Source organism: Bidens hawaiensis, unplaced genomic scaffold (assembly GCF_021521415.1).
Source record: "Bidens hawaiensis isolate Kalapana, Puna unplaced genomic scaffold, B.hawaiensis_p1.1 tig00034994_1, whole genome shotgun sequence".
NCBI classification, from domain to species: domain Eukaryota; kingdom Viridiplantae; phylum Streptophyta; class Magnoliopsida; order Asterales; family Asteraceae; genus Bidens; species Bidens hawaiensis.
This window is the reverse complement of record NW_027496064.1, coordinates 73,127-94,757: the sequence shown is the minus strand read 5'-3', so window position 1 is coordinate 94,757 and position 21,631 is coordinate 73,127. Positions and strand designations below refer to the sequence as shown.

At 36.2% G+C, this 21,631-nt stretch overlaps 3 protein-coding genes across 3 annotated transcripts; 1 reads left to right on the top strand and 2 right to left on the bottom strand.

The window, feature by feature from the left end:
- The first annotated feature begins 2,744 nt into the window (after nt 1-2,744).
- LOC143586814 (uncharacterized) lies at nt 2,745-6,521 on the top strand. The gene is made up of 2 exons (XM_077068278.1): nt 2,745-3,234; nt 5,773-6,521. The coding sequence occupies exons 1-2, from the start codon at nt 2,780-2,782 to the stop codon at nt 6,374-6,376; spliced, it is 1,059 nt and encodes a 352-aa protein (XP_076924393.1). The 5' UTR covers nt 2,745-2,779; the 3' UTR covers nt 6,377-6,521.
- Nucleotides 6,522-7,725: 1,204 nt separating this feature from the next.
- On the bottom strand, nt 7,726-10,447 carry LOC143586816 (GDSL esterase/lipase At5g33370-like). Its single transcript, XM_077068280.1, has 5 exons — nt 10,198-10,447; nt 9,977-10,104; nt 9,370-9,612; nt 8,415-8,667; nt 7,726-7,968 (listed from the first exon to the last, which is right to left on the bottom strand). Exons 1-5 carry the CDS (start codon nt 10,439-10,441, stop codon nt 7,730-7,732), a joined length of 1,107 nt encoding a protein of 368 aa, XP_076924395.1. The 5' UTR covers nt 10,442-10,447; the 3' UTR covers nt 7,726-7,729.
- A 2,295-nt stretch (nt 10,448-12,742) lies between these two features.
- Nucleotides 12,743-15,863, bottom strand: LOC143586815 (GDSL esterase/lipase At5g33370-like). Its single transcript, XM_077068279.1, has 5 exons — nt 15,616-15,863; nt 15,189-15,316; nt 14,465-14,707; nt 13,575-13,827; nt 12,743-13,023 (listed from the first exon to the last, which is right to left on the bottom strand). Exons 1-5 carry the CDS (start codon nt 15,860-15,862, stop codon nt 12,791-12,793), a joined length of 1,104 nt encoding a protein of 367 aa, XP_076924394.1. The 5' UTR covers nt 15,863; the 3' UTR covers nt 12,743-12,790.
- Between the last annotated feature and the right edge of the window lie 5,768 nt (nt 15,864-21,631).

Here is a 21,631-nt window from a genome sequence, read left to right as displayed (position 1 = left end):
GGTTGTAGTGTCCGAGACGGTGGTGGTAACAAGGTTGAAATTTTATAAAACTTATCAGGTAATTTCTTAAAATGGAAGTTGATCCAATAAATATATTTTATTCCTTTATATATTAGCCAACCTGAACCAATCCAAAAAATTAATAATTAGCTATCGACAATCAACCATAAAAAGTTTTCTACCATATAAAAAAAACCTAGTCCATCACCAGTTAAACCATCTGATACAATCTACTCATCCAACACAAACTATTAACCATGTTATGAATCCGTAGTTAGCAGTCCAGCTTTATCAAAACTAAAATAATAAAGACAGAATTATAGAATTTGTTCTTTATGTTTACATCAAATTTCAGTGGTTGTCCTTTATCTTTAAATTTAACATAATTTGTACTTTACGTTTTCAAATGTTACACCGTTTGTTCTTTGGCCTCACCCTATTAGTATTTCTCGCCAGCTCGGGTCACATGCCTTGCACATGAGGGCAAATTGGTCAATCAACCTATTTACTTAACCAAAAATATATAAGATAAATGTTGTTCTCTCCTTTAGTGCCTGAAAGTATGACCATAGACCCTTTAATAACCATGGCCTTACCATTCTTCAAACTAATGGTATAACCTTTTCTTTCAAAGGTTCCTAAAGAGATCAAATTCTTGGTTAAAGATGGAATAAACCTAACATTGGTTAACTCAACCTCAGTTTCATTATCCAACCTTAAAACTATAACCCCATGTCCCATAATGGTGCATGGTCTATTATCACCTAGTTTTACAACACCAAGATCTTCTAATTTCAGATTCTTAAAACATTCTTTATGAGGTGTCATACGATATGAACACCCTGAATCTAATATCCAACCACTCATTCCACTTTCTTTAGAAACTACAAAAACGTCAACACTATCATAACCATCTAAAGACTCATCAGCTGAGAGATTACCTTGAGACTTAGAAGATTTAGATTCAAACTTCTTCTTCTTCTTATTTCTTTCCGGACAGTCTCTTTTTAGATGCTTTTCTGAATTGCAGATATAACATCTCATGATTCTTTTTTACTTTGATTTAGACCTCTTTGTTCCCTTAGATTTATGACTCCTTTGATCTGGCTTCCCTCTTACAAAAAGCCCATCCCCTGCCTCATCTTGGCTTTCATTCTTCTTATTTAATTCTTTTGAATTGAGTGCAGCAAGAACATCCTCCATGGATAAAGACTCCCTCCCATACATGAGGGTATCCACAAAATGCTTATATGATGAAGGCAAGGATGTGAGGAATATTATGGCTCGATCTTCGTCATCTAATTCAACTTAAATATTCTCCAAATCAAGAATCAACTTGTTGAATTCATCTGTGTGGCTTTCTAGAGTCTTTGCAGATGTCATGTGAAAGGTATACGACCTTTTCTTCAAGTATAAGCGACTAGCCAGGGATTTGGTCATATAAAATGACTCCAATTTGGTCCAAATACCTGCAGCAGTGGTTTCTTTCGACACCTCCCTCAACACACGGTCTTCGAGACTCAAAACGATCTCACTGTGTGCTTTCTCCATTATCTATTTCTTCTCTTTGTCATTCAGACATTCTAGCCAGTTTTCTTCACTTTTCAGGGCATCTACAACCCCGTTATGAACCAGAAGAGCACACATCTTAACACGCCATAAACTAAAATCGTTTCGACCATCAAACTTTTCAAGACTGAACTTCGAGGAAGCCATCTTGATCAACAGTTGCGGAATAAAGAATTTGATTCAGTTTTGGATCGAGCGTACGAAGCTCTGATACCAATTGTTGTGAATTGAATCAGTATTTGGTGAAATTAAGAACAAGATGAAACGAAATCAAGTATTATTGATGAGCAATTCGAAAGAAATTGATTACAGGGATGAAACAGAATGAAAACAGAATGACTATACAAACCCTGAGGCACATTTACCCCCAAATTAGTTCTAACTACCAACAACTAATATCTGTTAACATCTACAAGTATAGTCCCTAATGTTACAAGTATAGTCCCTAATGTTAACATCTGACTCGTATGGCTGTTATGTTTGGGATTGAGTCTCTGTATCGGTCAGAGCGCACGTTCGAACCCCTCTGACCCAGTTTTGTCATTATTATTTTTTATATATTTTAAATGAATTTTTAATTATTATAATTAATATTAATAATAAACAAGTGTTATTTTTAGTGATCACCCCGTTCGAAGGCACAACTGGTTTTAATGCTCTGGTAAAATTCGGTTAGAATCAGGATTCGAACCCGGGACATCCGGGTCATCCATCATGTTCCTGGCCATTGGGGCAAGCCCCGCTGGCTAAAAAAAGTGGTTTTAATCTTATATATATATATTATATTTATATATTTTTTTAGTTTATTTATTAATTTTGTTAAGTAAATAAATTGATTGACCAGTTTGTCCTCATATGCAAGGCATGTGACCTGAGTTAATGAGAAAAACTAATCAGGTTAGGGCCAAAGGACAAACGGTGTAACATTTGAAAACGTAAAGTACGAATTATATTAATTTTAAAAATAAAGAACTAACTATTGAAATTGAAATTTAATGTAAACATAATATCATTGTGTTTATAATAAAAGAAACTAAGAAAGTAATTCTTTTTATAATTTAAAAAAAAATAATTAATTATTTTATTTTATTATGTTTTTACCATATAGGGTCCATTAAATCAGGAGAAAGGGGAGACTAACCCAAATTCAATTCAGCCTCCGACCGACTGCCACGGCGACGCAGACGGAGACCAAATCACCACCGCCAACATGGACGACGGCAAACCACCCATCACTCCGGACCAACACAAACTTCTTAACCTCAAACAACAACAACAATTCCTAGACACACAACAACAACAACAACCACACCACCTCCAACAACGCATGCTTCTCCTACAACAAATGCAACAGCAGCAGAAGCTACAACAAGCCATCTCTCGCTTCCCATCTAACATCGACGCACACCTTCGACCCTTACAACGTCCTGTTATAAACCAACAACAACAGCAGCCGAATAACCCTAATTTACAACAAAACCCTAACCCTAACTCTAACCCCATGTCGTTGAATTCGCAAATCAGACCCACGAATCGGACCCAGACGCAGACGCAAACGCCCCCCGCGAACCAGGCGGAGATGCAGATGGCGTATCAGGATGCCTGGCGGGTCTGTCATCCGGATTTCAAACGCCCATTTGCTTCGCTTGAAGATGCGTGTGAGAGGTATCAGTTTTATTTTGATTTCTTTGTCTTGTAATTAATTGGGGGTTTTGGATTTGGTGGTAGAATTTAAGAGATTGATTGTGATTTGATGGTTTTTATGAATTTATACAATATAATAATACATGGGTTTAAATATTTACGGTTTGCTTTGTATTCTATGCTGCAAAGTTTATGGCTGTATGCTCGTCTAGTGAGTTATGAGTAGTGTCAGTTGCTCGTTTATTTGCAGTTGTTCGATGACGGTAGCTTACTTGGATTTGTTGATTGTTGGAGTTATATGAGTTTTAAGTATCGGGCTTGTTAGTTATTGGGTTACTAGGTGTCTCTATGTTGTGGTAAGGCATTGAATGTCTACCTATGAATCTTTTTAGGACCAATAGAGTATGTGTATATCACACAACTGTTCAAGTGGAACTAGCTAAATACATGTGAAGAACTATAACTAAATAATACTATAGGTGGTTCAATGGTTTATATATGTATAACTTAATGTGTAAGTTGTTACAAAATGCTATTTTTTGACTATACGATAGAGTTTTGATGCTGTTTGAAAACTGTAATGTAAAGTATCTAAGTGCCTTTTTTTTTCTTTTTAGTTTTTTTCCCCGTATTTTTGCATGTCACGTTCAACACACCTGTCACACAAATGCTGATTGATTCGTGAGTCACATTATATTCGATGCTGTCGTCATATTTTCTAGGAAATGAAATTAAAAGACTTTCATCATTTTACTTTTCGAGTCTACATTCAGTTTTCAGACATCCAATATTCACGAAGCAGGATTATTGGTTTATTGTTACATCATAATCTATTTCAGTCATTTAATTCTGCCTGGTTCTGTCTGAAATATTATGCTCTGTTGAAATGATAATTATTTCGCAATCATTTAAATTTTTTTTTATTGTTCTTGTCTTTTTTTTAATAATGTTATCACTTTAGCTTTTGGCTGCCGTGAATGTGCATTAAGTCAATTAAATTGTTGTTTTTTTTTCAAAGCCACATCTCCTTACTGCAATTTTTGATTTGTCTGAATCTTTCCTGAGTTACCCACTTCAACAGCTCCTCTCCACACAGGCAATATATTTTGTTGGGTCAATAAATATTTGTAACCTCTAGGCTTAGTTTAGAGGCGTGTGATATAAAATTTTAAGGTAGGGTGTGTGAATTATCTGTTAAAGATCTCAGTCAAAGACCTCAGGTAATTTGATTTATGAGCAAATTGATCTCTAATAGATTTTTATTCATGAAACCATATCAGCAAAATTTCTGTTTTGTTTGTAAGTATTTTGCTCTTCTATTGCATTGCTACAACACATTGTATAGATGCATAACTATGGCAGTTAAGACTTGAATATTGTCCTTGTAGGAATAGCTGGTGAAGTATTCAAAAACATATTTCCCTTAAAGTCTCTTCAAGTTTTTCAATTTGTTGATTCTATAAAAGCAACGAGTGTTTACACAAAAAGTTAAAGTCAGCAGTTAATTTTATGCAACAGTTTAAGTCAGCAGAATTACATGTTTAAGGCCAGTAACTGTAACTGGATTAGGATATAAAAACTGTTTTGTAGGCTAAAAACCTGTAATATGCTGTTTTCATGCATGTTGAAAATTAAATGAGAATCAACACACTTCTTCCCTAAGAGGTTCTCCAAGAATTATATCACATCAGGCAGTATTTGTAACTAGGTTCTAGGTCTAGGAGTGCAGTTAAGGTTTCTTCTGTAATTCTGTTTTGTTTTGGGATGTGAGCATTCAACTGTGGGCCAGCAATGGCTGATGATTGGTCAGCAAAATGAACTCTGTTTTGTTAATTGTACATTTGTACAAGACATCTTTGTTTGCATATGCCCAGAGATTTTCATCATGTGCTGATGGTGAAACATATTTGCTTTATTGTTAGTTGCCAAACTGTTTTCAGTGAGAACTGGTTTGGTTTAAGGTTTGGAAATCTGGTTTCATGGTCCAGCTTTCGGCTGATGGGTTGGAAGTTGGAACCGGCTGTGTAAACCGAACCAGCTGAAATTTATTATTATTATTTTTTCAATCTATATAGTTTTAATAAAAAGTAACATAGTTTTTTCATGCAAAGAATCTAACAATTAGAATACATATAAATACTTTTAATTGTAGTATGTATATGTTATTAGTTTAACCGATTTTGTGCTAACTGCTAATAAGCACTATTTCATTTTTCTTCGTTAACCCTTTAATACACAATAGGTAAACTGCTTGATCTTTTTGAAACCTGCTATTCTACTGAACCTTCAAAGATCTAATGGCCTGGTTTGTGCTAAAAACGGCCCAAACTGGCAAACTGTCAAACCCAACCCGACTTACTTTGACTTGTATTAAATTTGCACAATCTGCAAGTTATTTATTTACATAAGATCTTTGGTCTTAATCGTTGAGGTCAAACTTAACTTGCTTTGATCTGTACCAAATTCACACTCTGCAAGTTATAGTTATGCTGCACAAATCAATATATGATTCACTTTTAACTTTATAAAATACTTATATATCTTCTAATATTCCTTCAGGCTGCTGCCATACCATGTCGTAGCAGATTATGAAGCCGAGGAAGATGATCGAATCCTTGATTCCGACACCACAGGCCAAGTTTTATCACGCACACAACAATGGGACCAAAGCATTGCCAACAAAGTCTCAGAATTCACAGCTACTTTTGAAAAACAAGTGCTCGCGTTCAATATCATTTCAAGAAAACGGGCCATCGGGGAGTTCCGTTCAGAAGAAAGATTATTAATCGAGCAAGCTCTAGTTCAAGAAGAAAGACGATCGTTACTCGAGGCAAGGGCAGAAATGGAAAAACAACAAAAGGCTGGCCGAGAAGCTAATATGAGGATGGCAGCCATGGCTCAAGCGGAACAGGCTCGGGCGGAGATGATGGCTAGGGGACCGATACGGGCCAGTGCAATGGGGTCGATGGGTGAGCAGGAACCGGAAGTGAATGCTGAAGATGCGATGGACGGATGGAATAATAATGGTAATGGTAATAATAATCAGAGAGACGAGAAAGAGCCGTCCGAGGATTTCTTGAATGACGAGGAAAGGGAGAATGGAGACGCAGGGATTCAAAGTGATTGGCGCGAAGGAGCCGAGTTTGATTTGAATACAAGATAAAAGACTTGTAATATTATGCGTTCTATGTTATAAAGTTTTATTAGATTGTTTTATGGTTGTGTAAGTCTTAGTGATTTAATATTTAAATTCTTAAATGTTATGCTAATGCTATGCCATATATCCGTGTTGCATTAATTGGTGTTTGAATTTGTATTTTGAAAACTAATTGTAGTTTTTTAATGTTTATTTATTAAACTTATTACTAGTTTATTACATTTATTTTCATCGTATTAAAAAAGTAACTGTAGTTTATTACATTTGTTTACATTATATACTGAAAAAGTACACTGAAAATTCAATCATGTTAGTCAAAATCATCACAAATAACCTCTATTATTTGGTGAAGTGGTGGGGCCGATGGTTCCTTAATTACATTGATGTGTGTTGATTTCTTTGTTCCAACAGTTTTGAACAAACATAGAAAGATAACAAAGGTGCGCATTATTGATAACTCAAGTGCTGAAATGTATTAATTAAAAATAAAGCAATTTCGTAATTAAATATCATTGATATTTATGACATTTTTTTTTACTTTTCGAACTCAGTTATTTATTATTTTTGTCTTATTAATGCTTATGTCTTGCAAACTAAATGTTCCGTGATAAATTTGGATGATACCGGTTTAAAAGGTAATTTGATGGAAATAAAAGACCTCAAAAATTGAATTAAAAATTACTCAAGAAGTAATTAAAGGGAAAAGCCGGAAATTAACTATAAGACCAGTCAAAGTTTTCAAACAACTGAGTTTTCAAAACAAAAATGAACATATAATCTTAAGAGTAAAAATCTTGGTCAAAAGGAGATTTTTGTGTGAAATGTAAGACACCCTATAACTGAAGCCAGACTTCAAAGAGGCACATGTCAATTTCCTAAGGACTAGTGTGTACACATACGGTGCACTTTTCCAAAAAGAAATTCACATGACAGACATTTTCGCACTAAGAGTACATGTTCATTTTCTGGATTTTTGAAAACTTTACCTGATCATATGTTATCTTTGAGATTTTCCCTTAATTAAACTAAATGCTTACAACATGATAAATTATTTTTCTTTATATAACATATTTCTTTAAACAATTGAGAAACACACAATATTGACAAGGAAAATAACAATTTTTTGAACTTTTTGCAACAAATCTTAACTGTGGCATTTTAATTATAATTAAATTGTGCTTAGGATACAAACATTTGATGATGATACAATAATCTGACACAAAATTATTGAAAGTACAACCTATAATCCTCAAATAAGCTGCATAGAAAATCACTCAACAATGAAATAAACTGTAACAGTAAGATCATACACAAACAATATATCATATTTCAAAACAGTGCAGAAATTAACTTAGACAATCACACATTAGCAGCAGCATCCAAAGCCATGATGGTGCTAAGATTCATCGGTGACATGTAGTCGGGTGAGCCTGTTAGAATTTGTCGAACAATGATCCTGTTCGCTTTCTCTGACGGATGGAAAGCATCCCAAAACGCATATACATCTCTATTGGGACACACGTTTGATAACGCGGTGCATAGCCCGATCCCGTTGTATGGTCCTTGTCCACAGCATGCCACCTTTGATGTAACAAACCCTGCTCAACAAAACAAACATTATCTTGATTGATGCTTTAACACATGCATTTGGTGAAGTATTAGGGTGTAGACGAGCCCGAGCTTGGCTCGTTTATTATTTATTAATTGTATAACTATTTTATTTATATATTTTTATAGTTTATTATAATACATTTGTAATTTATATATAGTATAATATATATTACTTGATTATTCTTATCGTAATTTTATATGTTATAATTGTTATATAAACAATACATTATATACGTAAGATGCTCATTTAGGCACAAGATAGCTCTAGTCTGATATGTGAAACTTGGGCTAAAGCTCCACAAGCCATAATAAAAGCTTTAGCTTGGGGTCGAGCTCTTTTAAGCTCGGATAGATTCAAGTTTTAGCAAGTAAATCTCGTATTTCTCACGAGCGTCTTGGCTTGTTTACACCCTGAAGACCAAACCAAACTTACCATATCTTCCGGGGTTATTAATGAAATCAATGTTGGATTGTCGAATATTGGCACCAATAAATACAGTGCTCCCAATCTCACTATTGAGGCTGTTAAGCATGTTTTGGAGTTGAGGGTTAAACAAACTTGCTGCTCTTTGCAACTCGGGTGCACAGTTACCATCTCGGCTACGTTGGGCTAGTTCTGCTGGCACGCATCCCAATGGACCGGTTCCGGTCACCAAAACCCTTCTTAATCCCAATTCATAAAGTCTCTGAATTCATTAATAGCAAGATTAATATATATTGAACAATTTAGTTTATCAGAACAAAAAAAATATTAATATTGACAAGATTGTAGCACATGGAGAGTTGCATATATGCTACTAAAAGTCTTTGGCAATGAAGTATGATATTGACATACACAACTACCCCAACATATTTATGCAAATTTATATAAAACACTCAAAGTTGACCTATAAATGGGACCATAACACTTCAAGAAATTATAATAACATATTTATCGACATGCATGGGCAGTAATTATTATGAACCCATACATAACATGTTATAAAAGAAAAGATATTTATTAATATGTTATTTATGGTCGTCTTCGAGAATTATATAACTCGACTGAGCCGAAATATAAAGGCCCTAGGCCCTAACAAGTTCTGAAATATATAAGCTAATAACCTAAATTTTATCCAACAGATTATGAATAAAAAATATTTTGAACCCGATAATTTTAATAAGAGGGATCAAAATCCAATTATAATACATAAGAGTTAATTTTTTAATATATATATATATATATATATATATATAAGATATAAAATTTTTTGACCCCCCCCCAAAAAAAAATATGTGCCTCGGCCGAGGGTGCGGCTCGCACACCCTCAAGGCCGCCCCGGATGATATCTAACTTTTATGAAATAAAATCTGAATGACTATGGGCGAAAATAACTGTATTTACATACCGTTAAAACTTTGCGATATTCGGAGATCAAGTAGACAACATAATCTGGAAGAGAAAACTGTCTAGATCTTGCTGAGAATGGGACTAAATAGTAGTTGTTTACAAAATCATTGCCTCCCAATGTGATAAGTGTCAAAGCTTGATTCACAAGCCTTTGAGTTTCTGCAGGGCCAACTATGTCACTCACCCTTTGTTGATACTGTTCAAAGTATTCCATTTGCAATGTAATCCTTATTATGTTGGCCTGCATATAAAAACACACACACACACATATATCCCATCAAAATTACTATGATTTATTGAATATGAAACCAATAAATCTCCAGTACTAGCTGTCTATTGTCTCTTATCATTATTATTATCTTTTTTATATTATTTTCTGACCCTACATTATATATGCATGCCTTGGATAACCTTTTATAACGTAAAACAAACAATAAATCTTTTCACAGGAATTGTATTTCCATAATTACATATTAAAATAAATCTTGGAGTATTCAATGTGTCACAAATTGTATTTTCTATACAAATTAAAATAAATCTTGGTATATTCAAATATGTATACAATTTTACAAAATATTGTTTTTCTTAGAAGGATGAGAACTTACAAACTGAATTCCTGTGTCATTAAGAATCCCAACACCAGCAGAAGCAAAATTGGCACCATTAAGTAACTTTTGACCAGTAAGAAATGGACTCAAGTATGGCAATGTTGGTTCTTCACCAATGGCTTGACCTGAATATTATTAATAAAAAATATTCAATATTTATCCATAAAACCATGATATATAGTTTCCATACAACAAAGAATTAAAAGTAATAACTCAACTAATAAGGTCAGGAATATTAAATCCATTGGAGAATCGGCCTGTAGGGCGATGAGTGGGATAATCAATCCCGTAAGGAGGTGCGTCGGCTCGTGCCGAGGTAGCCAAGTAGTTGTTGTTGCCGTTATCGACTAACGAGTCACCGAACACAAAGAAAGCTCTAGCCTCAGCTTCAAGAACAACATTACTTAAAACTGCTAGTGTCACACACAACATTATGGCAAGTGATGATTTTGAGCTAGCCATTATAACTTTTATAAGTGGTAATGTAGAAACAAATTAACACACGGAAATGTGTGTTTTCGATCTGAGAAACAAGCAAGGGATATGAGGCCTATAAATAGGCAATTTGGGACTGTAGTCAGTGTACAGCCAATCCAACTGCACAAGATTGTAGTAGTTCTGGTGTATTAAATTTGACAGTTATTTGCAAGCTATTAAATATTACACAAATACAGGCACCGTTTAGTCAGCCCCTACTAACCAGTCTTACCATCAACTCTAGATTCTTGATTATATTACCATAATGCCTTTACATAGTTACCACTGCTATATTGTACCTGTTAATTAAATTACATCAGGTGAATGTTCTTTACTATCTGCAAGTTTTGTATTAACCTTTTGTTATTATATTTGCACATATATAAGGTATTCCTGGATACAATATTTATTTTATCAAACCGGCTAACATGTATACCAGTTTAATTTGCACAAAATTTAAACTATCATACCATTATTGCATAATAATATAAGAAAAGCAAACATGAAAATTATGCAATATAATGGTTTAATTACAAAGAAAGGGAGTCAAATTAGTTTAATGAATAAAAAACAAATACTTTTTCATTAAGAAAATTGTATGGACTTTAATGGATTTAAGCTTTTGTCTGAATTACATAGTAATTTAGACCGTAGTCGATATGCTTCGTTTAGAAATTCATCATATGTGTTGAAGAAAAAAAATCCTTCATCCGCGGTAACGTGATTGGGACTCCGTATTCATCACAATCGCATTATGTAATAATTTACATGTTGGTGATTTTAGTGTCATCATACTATTTGGGTAATTAGTAATCTACTAGCATATTAAATGAGAATACACAATAAACTGGTACAAGTTATGAGCTATGGAGTATACACTTGTCCAAAGTTATTATGCCTTCGGTAATAAGGAACCTCCATATACTATGAGAAAGTTCTAAGACTATCCTCTATGGTGGGGGGCTTCGAAGCCCCTCCACAGTGCCACGTCAGCACCACGTAAGCACCGGGGGCATCGAAGCCCCATCCAATAATGCCCCGCTATGGTTTAATGCCCTAAGGGCGCCATTATACACACACACACACACACACACATATATATGTATGTATGTACGTGTGAGAGATAGAGAGAGAGGGCCCACCAAAATACCCCACTTTTCCTCTCTTTCGCGCCCGGCGTTCCAACCACCTGCAGCACCCGCGCCCCACACCAAGGGCGCCCCTTGGTGGTGTTGAGCGCCCAATGATGCAGGCCATCTCAGCAAACCCCGTCCCTTAGCGAGGGGTCTAAGGGGCATCGGCCCTTGGTGGGTCTGGGGCAGCAACTTTGCCATGATCAAGGGGCTGGCCCCTTGTGGGGTCCATGAGGCATCGCCTCAAGTTTAATTGGAAAGACGCATTCGAAATGAAGAGTCCCTTAGGGCTCAAGAAGGTGATAAGCCCAATGACTAGAGTGTGGCTGGACAATCATCTTGATTGACGTTGAGGTACCAAATAAATATAAAGATCGAGAATTTGAGTTCCTAGATACCTTAGTTAGTAAGGGAAAATAGGGTGTCGAAGTCGAACTATGAGGAGATAACGACTAGTGTTAAGCTTCATAGACATAATGTACATTAAAATGTTGATTGGATTGTTATGATTACTAAATTACAGAAGTAAGAAACAAATTGACTAGTTAAGATTCAAATATGTAAAACCGATCACACCAACTATCATGTCCTTTACATTCAACACTAACAGGACTAATATAGTATACTTATCACTGCATAGCCATATCTTAGTTCATATCTTAGTTCATCATATTCATGTATTTGTACGTATTGGATAGTTAGTAAACTCTCTAGTCGAGCAATAACTCTTCCAGCGATTCAAGACTGAATAATTTAATTAGATTGTGTGATGAGGTTTTATCAATTATCAAACTATTATCTAATACAAACAATTATATTACTTTGTCCTCTAATGGTAATCATCAATAGCTGATACAACAACACAATGTATCTAAAATGACGAGTTGTTCTACAAATTCCTTGTTAATATTATCTATACGTCCATAACTCGGGAATTATGTCCAACATACACAGCCCAAAATCATTGAAATACATTAACTGCTACAGAGCATGAGTATCTTTGAGCTTGCTAACTTCAGTTGATTTATTCACTCAATCATACACCTTAAACAATACTCAGCGACTTCAAAACATCAAATACGGATAGCACATGCACACATAATACATAAATGACAACCCAAGAATGGCATCATTGAGCAAATTAACCTAAATACATGGAGTCATACTTGTAGGAAAGCAATAACTATATAAAAGCTAAAAATCAAGGTTTGGAATCCATGGCTAAGATGGTGCTGAGGTTCATTGGGCTCATGTAGTTTGGAGTGCCGCTAATCATTTGTTGCACAATAATTTTGTTGGCTCTCTCTGTAGGGTGGAAAGCATCCCAAAATGCGTACACGTCTCGATTTGGGCACAAGTTTGACACTGGGGTGCATAATCCTAGTCCATTGTATGGACCTTGTCCACAACATGCTACTTTTGATGTTATAAACCCTGTAGGATCGATCATACATAAAATGAGCATCAAGTTTTTATGGTGTTTTATAAATGTAGCCTCACTAAATTGTTGAACTCATGTAGATTTTGAAATCTTTTCAATTATATCACATTAAGGAGTGAGACCTTAAAAAGTGCCAACTACCAGTAAAGATCAATTTGATGCACCTTATATACTCTAGGAAATGCAAACAAAAGAAAGTTACAAGATTAATAATCTTCTTGTTAATCACGTTTAAGGAAATTTTACACATGTTTATACGTTAATTCTTCTAGTTTTCCATTTAAAATTGGTTAATTTTGAACGTCACACAAGCATGTGCACCCGCATACATGTGTATACTAGCGCCTTTAAATGTTTAATACATGATCAGTTTGAATTATTGATATATGAATCATATAAATATTAAATTCATGACAAAAACTCTATTTGAGTATGTATTTATGCATGCTGTTAGTAAACGCACACGCAATATATGAATAACTTAAATATGATTAAAGGAAAACTATTAATTATTTTAGCAGATGAAAAAAAATGATATTTGTACCATAGGCTCGAGGATTGGATACGAAATCCATGTGCATTTTCATCGTATTAGCGGCTACAAAAACATGATCTCCCTTTTCGTCATTAAGACTTTTCAACATATCATTAAGTTGAGGGTTGAACAAGTCAGTTGCTCGTTGCAACTCTATTGAGCATTCCCCGGCTCTACTACGTTGAGCCAACTCTGCAGGCACACATCCCATCGGGCCCGTCCCCATCACCAATACCCTTCTAGCTCCAATGTCATACATTCTCTACATTTTTATAATACAATATAGATTCAACATATATAAACGATTCAAAAATTATAATAACGTGTTAACGATAAAAACATACCAAGTAGTTTGTACAAAGTATAAACAATATTCAAAAGACAAATTAATTCATTAAAACGCGTTCACATAATAAAACAGATCGTCCTAATAAGAGTAATATATCTGAATAAACCCATGATCGACTTAATCATTCAGTCAAGCTATGAAAGGCAATGATAATTGATGTTAAGCAACAGCATTAACATCCACATGAAGAAATGTAGCCAATACTAGACCTTCCCACCAACCATGACACACCTTCCATTATGGCTATTGTAAGGCACCATACTCATTAAAAGCCATCCTTCAATAATATATATTATATTAAAAAGCAATATCATATGGATATTTTTGTAATATATATATAGTTATATACCATTTAATGATTATATAATTAAAATCATAATAAGTAGGTTATTTTCATTTCTTTAATCAGATTGATCATTAGATTGAAGTTTAAGCATTGTAAATAATATGATTATAAGCATATATATACATATATATTCACTACCCCACCAGTAAACAGAGATAATAGCAAGTTAATACGCGTGCATATAAGAAGTAAGACAAGAATTACCGAAAGAACTTTTCTATATTCAGAAACTAGATAGCGAACATAATCTGGTAGAGAGTATTCCCGAGATCTAGCAGAGAAAGGAATCAGGTAATAGTTGTTCACGAAGTCGTTTCCACCAAGTGATATGAGTATCATCCCTTTGTTGACGACTTGGCGAGTTTGATCAGGTCCAATGACGTCTGCCAATCGAACTTTATATTGTTCGAAATACTCTAATTGTTTCCATATTCTTATTATGTTTAACTGTAAGGTACCAACACATTTATTAGTAAATATTAGACCCTTCAGCATTGTCCCAAAAGGTTACTGTTGCCAAAAAAATAGAAGTGTTCTTTGTAGTGATCAATTTAAAAGTTTACAATCTCCAAAACCAGTTCAATTCTCCGATAAAATGCATCATAATACTTGCTACATATCAGTTACTAGAATTAATTAAATATATATAATTGACAAGCCCTCTTGAGTCAGACCTTACTCACCCAGGAATACCATCGATAGAAATCTATTTTTCTATTACTATGGGAAAACCACTTTAAGTCAAGTTTTGAACTTGGGACCTTTAGATCCCAAGTCTTGACCATCACTCCCATGCCATCGGACCAGAAGGCCAACTATGACATATAACGTGTTAATGGGTTATCCTGATCCCGGCCTTGAAGTTTGGACAATTGGACCAGTATTAAAGAATTATAAATAGATGATTAAAAGGCATGTGGGGACATACAAATTGAATTCCAGTGTCATTGAGGATTCCAATTCCAGCAGAAGCAAAGTTGGCACCATGTAGAAGCTTGTTACCTTTTAGCAGTGGATTCAGGTATGGCAATGGGGATTTCATTCCCATATGTTCGCCTAAAGTAAAACAGAAAAAAGAAAAAGAAATTTATGCCGACAGATCTATAAATTGTGGTTGTAAATGTCATATTTTTCATACACATGTACAAAAGATATATGCAACTTGGTGTTTATCAAAACATAAAGACTATTATTAATTAATGTTGTACACTTGTAGTCATCTTAAACACAATTTTTTGCCAACATTTGTAGTATTTTGCAATATGAGCTTGTATATATGATCTTATTATCTATATATTTTCTGTTGAAGAAATATAACATAAATAGAAACGAATTTTCGATGATGAACACGTAACTGATAAGGTCTGGGATATTAAGGCCATTTGAGAAGCGGCCAGTGGGACGATGAGTGGGAAAGTCAATGCCATAGGGTGGCGAGTCGGCTCTGGCAGTGGTCTCTAAGAAGTCATTGTTGCCATTGTCAACTAGCGAGTCGCCAAAGACAAAGAAAGCCCGAGCCTCAACGCCAAGAGGGACATTGACAAATGCCACTACTATGGACGCTAAGATCACTAAATTACACAATGAAAATGACCTTTCCATAGATCAACACAATCTAAAAACTTTGAACAGATTTTTCGACAAGTGGTTGATCAACCTTAAAGGATCACCAGTTATATACGGGTTACAGTGATGCATCATGGTACAAAATAAATGACCAGTTGTTAGTGAACATGAATATGGATAAGTAATAGGCATACTTTTGAGAATAGAGTACATTGCTTTCACTTTTTAGGCATTGTGCAATGCACTTGCAATGTTGGTTGAAAATGTGAAAGAGCTACAGTTGTTCATGAGGAATTGGTTTAATTGATAGGGTAAAAATAGTTTAATAATTAATCCACATATTCATGATGGTAGTACGTGTAGGTCCAACTCTTTGGCCGGTACGGGTTTAATGACGGAGGTTCTTGTCCTGTTTTTGCTTCTGAAATACATAAAATGGTCATCAAATGTACGCGCATGTCATTATTTGTATCTGATCTAAGTATGCTACAAAGCCTACACTATTAAGTTAATTATTTGAAATACCTGTTACTATTCATGATAAATTGCTTCCTTTTGATTTCCTATTTGGCAGGACATACTAAATGAGGATTGTGATGGATGAACTATTGTGTCTTTAATTATTATATGGCCCATGAAGGACCGATGATAACAAATATTCTGGTGGCTTAGGATGTTCTCGGCCGGTGGTGATTTAACTTATATATTGTGCGACTAGCCATGTATACATGTTGCATTCTAGGAGTACGGTTCACAACTTAAAAACAAAATACAAAAGAAAAGGAAAACAAATGCAACATGAAAGTAACTTACAATACACATTACAACTAAAATTAAATAAATGTGAATAATGGTTAGCTAAGAGTTTATGAGGCTATCTGTTGGACACGGTCGCCTAAAACAATTAGTGTGTCACCTTTGGGAATGCATTCGTGTAGGGCTGACAATTGGGTAGATGTTTAAGACATGATAATACATCAATCAAAAAAGTATGGTATGTGATATTTTTTTTATTTTCTTAAATAATTGAAATTAGTATGCTAGAACTCCATAGTTTTTCCTTATTGGTACATGAAACTTAAAATTGTCTTATAGTTATACGAGTCGTATTCATATATGACACTTGTGTTAAACGCGTCGTTACGTGTTAAACATGTTAAGACATAAATTGCCAGCCCTTGATTCGCCTAGTAAGTAAAACAAGAGAAGTAATTTATACGGCTAGAAATGACTACTAAGCCTAATATTTACTGGAAAAGAGCATTTCTTTTGTTGTCGAAACCTTGCGTGCATTTGTTGTGTATGAACTATTTGGGAGCTTGTAAAGTCTATGAATGTTTTCAAGAAGCTTTTCAAAAGTTCTTTCAACTAAGGTAACACCTTAATTGTTGTTACGCTTCAAAACCCATGCAACCGTTTTGTTAAATTTACACGTTGCATACATACGTATGTAGGCTCTTAGAACGGATCAAACAACCAAAGTTCTTGGATCAATCTAACTACTAGCTAGCGGAAATCACTAGTAGAGAACCGAGATCTCGGATCTTGTTTGGGTGAGTTATTATCCGAAGTGGAAAGGTGAGAGGAGAGAGTAGAGAGGAGAGTTTGTGAAGTGATAAGATAATTTTTCAAAAGGTTGTGTTAGCATGTGCATGCTTCACCTTTTATAGGTGAAGCCATGCCATGCTATAATTCATTATTTATGGCCCAAAGGGCTCAATATTACATGGCCTTAGGCCCAAACATACACAAAGGTAACCGGCATGCTAATTAAGTTACACCGTGAATAGTTCAAACAAATACAAAATACCAACTAACAAAACGGGACCCTACAATCTCCCTCTAGTCTTTAGTATGTGATATGTTAGTGCTTGTCTTCAGTCGGTTTCAGAGTCGAAGTCGGACTCACAGTTGAATAGTTGATTGCCAACAAGATAATGCATATACTTGTTGAACTTTTCAACTATCCCATCTGTGTTGTCCCGTCGGACGTCTTCGACTGTACCCAGCAGGGGAGTTGTACAGCTTGAGGAGATCTTCTTTGCTGAGCGCGACAAGTTCGTGTTCATCAAAGAAGCAGAGGTGGTGCATGTCTTTGCAGTGAATCACTGATTCCCCCGTGTTGTTGTCAAACTCCCAGCATATGAAGTGCTCGAACAAGTTGAGCAAGAAGGGTTCACCATGATAAATTTCTCGGCCGTCCTAGTGAATCTTGTATCGCAACATCTTCTTCTTCTTTCCAGTGACCGGATCAACTTCCGTTAGGTGACGAAACGACTTAACCTTGTTGAGTTTGAAGTTAGGGTAATCCTTCTTCCATTCCTTGCTAAAAAACCGATTGAACCATCCCTTCAGCTCTTTCTCTGTCTTGTAGTGACCCAGGATTCTTCTGAAGTTGTTCATGTCAAGCTCGGACAGAGTATGCATGTCCTTGAAGTGCATGTAGATCGGATTTCCATTTCATTGTCTGATCACCCAAGTTTCATTGCTAGGGTGCCATTTGTAGTAGACGATTAGAGAATCATCCAAGTAGGGATATATTCGGTCTCGAACGCTGGCTCAGTTGCTGATTGCGTATAACTTGTTCTTTCGTCGTCTCGGAGCTTCAGACAATTCAACAACAACAGTTTGAGCAGGAAGAGCCACAACGGTATCATCAGGAACCGGAGTGTCCGAGTTCAGAGAGTAGTTGATACCATCGTCATCATCTTTATTTTCTTCCACGACTTCTTGAACCAGAGACTCGGTACCTGCAATTCCATCAACATTATAAATAGAGGAGATCTCAGTCTCCAAAGAAGTGTCCTCTTCTCTGGCTTTCCTTGCCGGATCATCAGTTGCATCCTTGTGAGTCTTCAGGTTGTTGACTCATGTTCTTTCCACCATTAACACCATCACCATCATCATTATCATCACCATTACCGCCTTCATCACATGGTTCATCATAACTATCATGAGGATCATCATCCTAATCATTATCATCTTCACCCTCGTCATCACCTTCCGCCTCATCATCTGAGTCATCGTCATCAGACTCATCACTGTCATCATTATCACATTGATCAACGTTTTCTCCAACAGCTGGAGCAACAACTTGTGCGACTGAAGTAGCCACAACAAGTGCAATTGTAACAACACCAACTTGGCTGGTACTTGCAGCAGTAGTACCAGCAATTGCCATGATCACAACCTTTCCAACAACTGTGACTGGTTCATCACTAGCATCACCAACATGGCTACCACTAGAACCTCTCTTGGTAGATCTAACAACAATCCCATCTAACTGCTTTGCTCTCCAACACGTCTAGCATCAAAAACAAGATTAGCAAGAGCATAGCGTTTCTTATTGCCTTACTTAGTCCATTGCTCTCCAATCTGTACCCATCCTCTGAATGTCTCCATCAACCGATTTCTCAATTCCTCAACATCATCATCGGTCATTCGCATGACCTCTGTTGCAACAAGATAATGATTCATAAGACCCTTTGTGATAACGTCTTGATCATTGTTGAGGCTTCTTTTCTCTTCGATCTCTCTTTCCAACTGTTCAATCATTGATTTAAGCCTGCCATTTTCACTAATTAAGGTGCCCACATTTCTTAAAGAAGTGGAATCACCCTCCAACAAATGAACCCAGGGATCAAGAGTCTCACATTCAATCATAGCTATATCAACACTTGATTCTAGATCCCTCATTAGATTTTGAGAAAAGTTTGAAGAGGAAAGAAGATCAGTTATAACGTGAGAAACTCTTGATTGAAATCTAACAACATCATCATGACGTTCAGCATTCAGCAAGGACTCCTTAGTCACCAGCTGTTGCCGGGCGTTTACCCGGTTCTGCAGATTATAAATCCAAAGCCTTTGGCTCTTAATTAGGGCTCTATTAACCTCACCGTCGTGCTCCAGTTAAGCAACCTAAGCAACCATCTCATCTCTCTCCTTCACAACCCTTTCATTCATAGCAAGATGATCTTTCACGAACTTGATGAACAGGTGTTCCCGTTTTACCCTCTTCTCGTTTGACTCCTCCAGAGCCTGAATCCTATCGGGGATAGGAAATTGGAACACTGGAGATCTCCTTGACTTTCCACTGGACAAGGGAATGACAGATATGATAGGGATTTTGGTGGTTGAAGAAGGTGTAACAGAATATGTAGGTTGAATGGTTGTTTGGGTAGGACAGGATGTGTTTGTGGTTAGGGGTAGGCTAATAGGTTGAGGTGAGGTTTGGGTCGCTTTTGTGGTGGTTTGGGTTAGAGTTGATGATGTGAAGGTGGAGGCCCAAAAAGTTGTACCTTTGATTAGGGATGTGAATTGGTAAGTTGGTGAGCTAAAAGGTGAGGAGGTCGTAGGTGGTGAAAAGGTTTGATGTATAGGCTTGGTCTCGGTTTGGGTGAGGTAAGTTGGTGGATATGGGTAGGTTTTCAAAGATAAATTTCATAGTTCATATAATCTTGAGGGTGAGGTATCGGGAGGTGCGATGGGCTCATCTAAGAGTCTCTTAGAAGTGGTGGATTTGATTTTGGTTTTAGTTTTGGTCTTGGGTTTGGATTTGGGCACGTGAACTTGTTTTGCCTTTAGGGTTTCTAATGTGCGGGATAGGGTGGTTGGTGAGGCTTGGTGAGGGTAAACTTATGTGGTTGGTGGTGATTGTGTCACGGTGGAAATAGAAGGAAAGATTTCCTTTACAGAAGTCGGCATCTTTGAAGGCCCAGACTTCTTGGAGTCCTTAGCCTTCTTCAAACGTTTGTGAGGACGCTCGGGTTCCTCTTTCTCTTCCTCAGCTTGTCGGGATGAACCACCAGCAGAAGGCTTGCTGTGAGCCTTCCTCTTTTTATCATGAGGCTTATTGGTTCTATGCTCACCTCCATATCAATTTCAGGATCCGTGGCCTCACTATCAGGCACATCATCACCACTCTGACCATCATCATCTCCATCATCCCCACTATCTCCATCTCCTCCTTCCTCTTCCGTCTTTTCACTATCATGTTTGGTTCAACAAACAAACCGAACTTAGTACCAGGTTCTTGCCCTTGGTACATGTATCCACTTCTTCCTACGAGCTCCAACATAGCCTTGAACACCGTTTGTTTCACCATCTTCATGTGATGAGGCTCAGATGGTGCCACCACATTTCCTTTATCATCAACCTCTCCTGGATAGACCGGTCTTGGAATGTTCTTCAACAGGTCGTCGAAAACTAGTTGAACAAAGCAAGGATACATCTTCCAGGTGTTCTTTGAGAGCAAATTTGATTGCATGCACTAGAAGAACAACTTCGAGAAGTTGTATTGCACTTTGCTGGCCAGACATGCCATCACTCCGGCCCACTCCATCTTCAGTTTGTCTAAACCTCCTTTTTTGCTTAGATAAGCAATGAGCAACAACATGGAACAGAAATTTCTAATAAGCTGGCAAGTGTCTCTTCTCACAGGTACTCCAATCCACATCATATCCTATGTCCTTCACATATCCCTCCAAATTCTTCTTCTCAAAGCGTTCAGAAAAATGATTTGAGGCATTGTAAGGCCCCGGTCTCGTTGCCTACTTTAGTGCTGGATTTACTCATAAACACAGTTCTAAATATTATAGTGAGTTAAAACTTTTCGCGGAATATAAAAACATCAAACATTCATTACAAAATATTCAAATCTTTTCTTTAAACCTTACATAAAACATCGTATTAAAATATCATAACACTTCTTCTTTAGATGCCAGCCTCTTCAGATCATGCCATGTGTCTCCCTCAAGCTAGCTGCTTTAACCTATTTGCCTGCGTGCATACTAAAAGTCAGATATC

Excerpts from the sequence above, each read along its gene's own strand:
- LOC143586815 (XM_077068279.1), bottom strand. The coding sequence starts at position 15,862 with ATGGAAAGGTCATTTTCATTGTGTAATTTAGTGATCTTAGCGTCCATA. Across the intron at positions 15,317-15,615 it reads TAATATCCCAGACCTTATCA|GCGAACATATGGGAATGAAA; the intron begins GTTACGTGTTCA and ends GTTTTACTTTAG. Across the intron at positions 14,708-15,188 it reads ATGACACTGGAATTCAATTT|TTAAACATAATAAGAATATG; the intron begins GTATGTCCCCAC and ends GGTACCTTACAG.
- LOC143586816 (XM_077068280.1), bottom strand. The coding sequence starts at position 10,441 with ATGGCTAGCTCAAAATCATCACTTGCCATAATGTTGTGTGTGACACTA. Across the intron at positions 8,668-9,369 it reads AATATCGCAAAGTTTTAACG|AGACTTTATGAATTGGGATT; the intron begins GTATGTAAATAC and ends TAATGAATTCAG. Across the intron at positions 7,969-8,414 it reads TAATAACCCCGGAAGATATG|GGTTTGTTACATCAAAGGTG; the intron begins GTAAGTTTGGTT and ends TTTGTTGAGCAG.
- LOC143586814 (XM_077068278.1), top strand. The coding sequence starts at position 2,780 with ATGGACGACGGCAAACCACCCATCACTCCGGACCAACACAAACTTCTT. Across the intron at positions 3,235-5,772 it reads CTTGAAGATGCGTGTGAGAG|GCTGCTGCCATACCATGTCG; the intron begins GTATCAGTTTTA and ends ATATTCCTTCAG.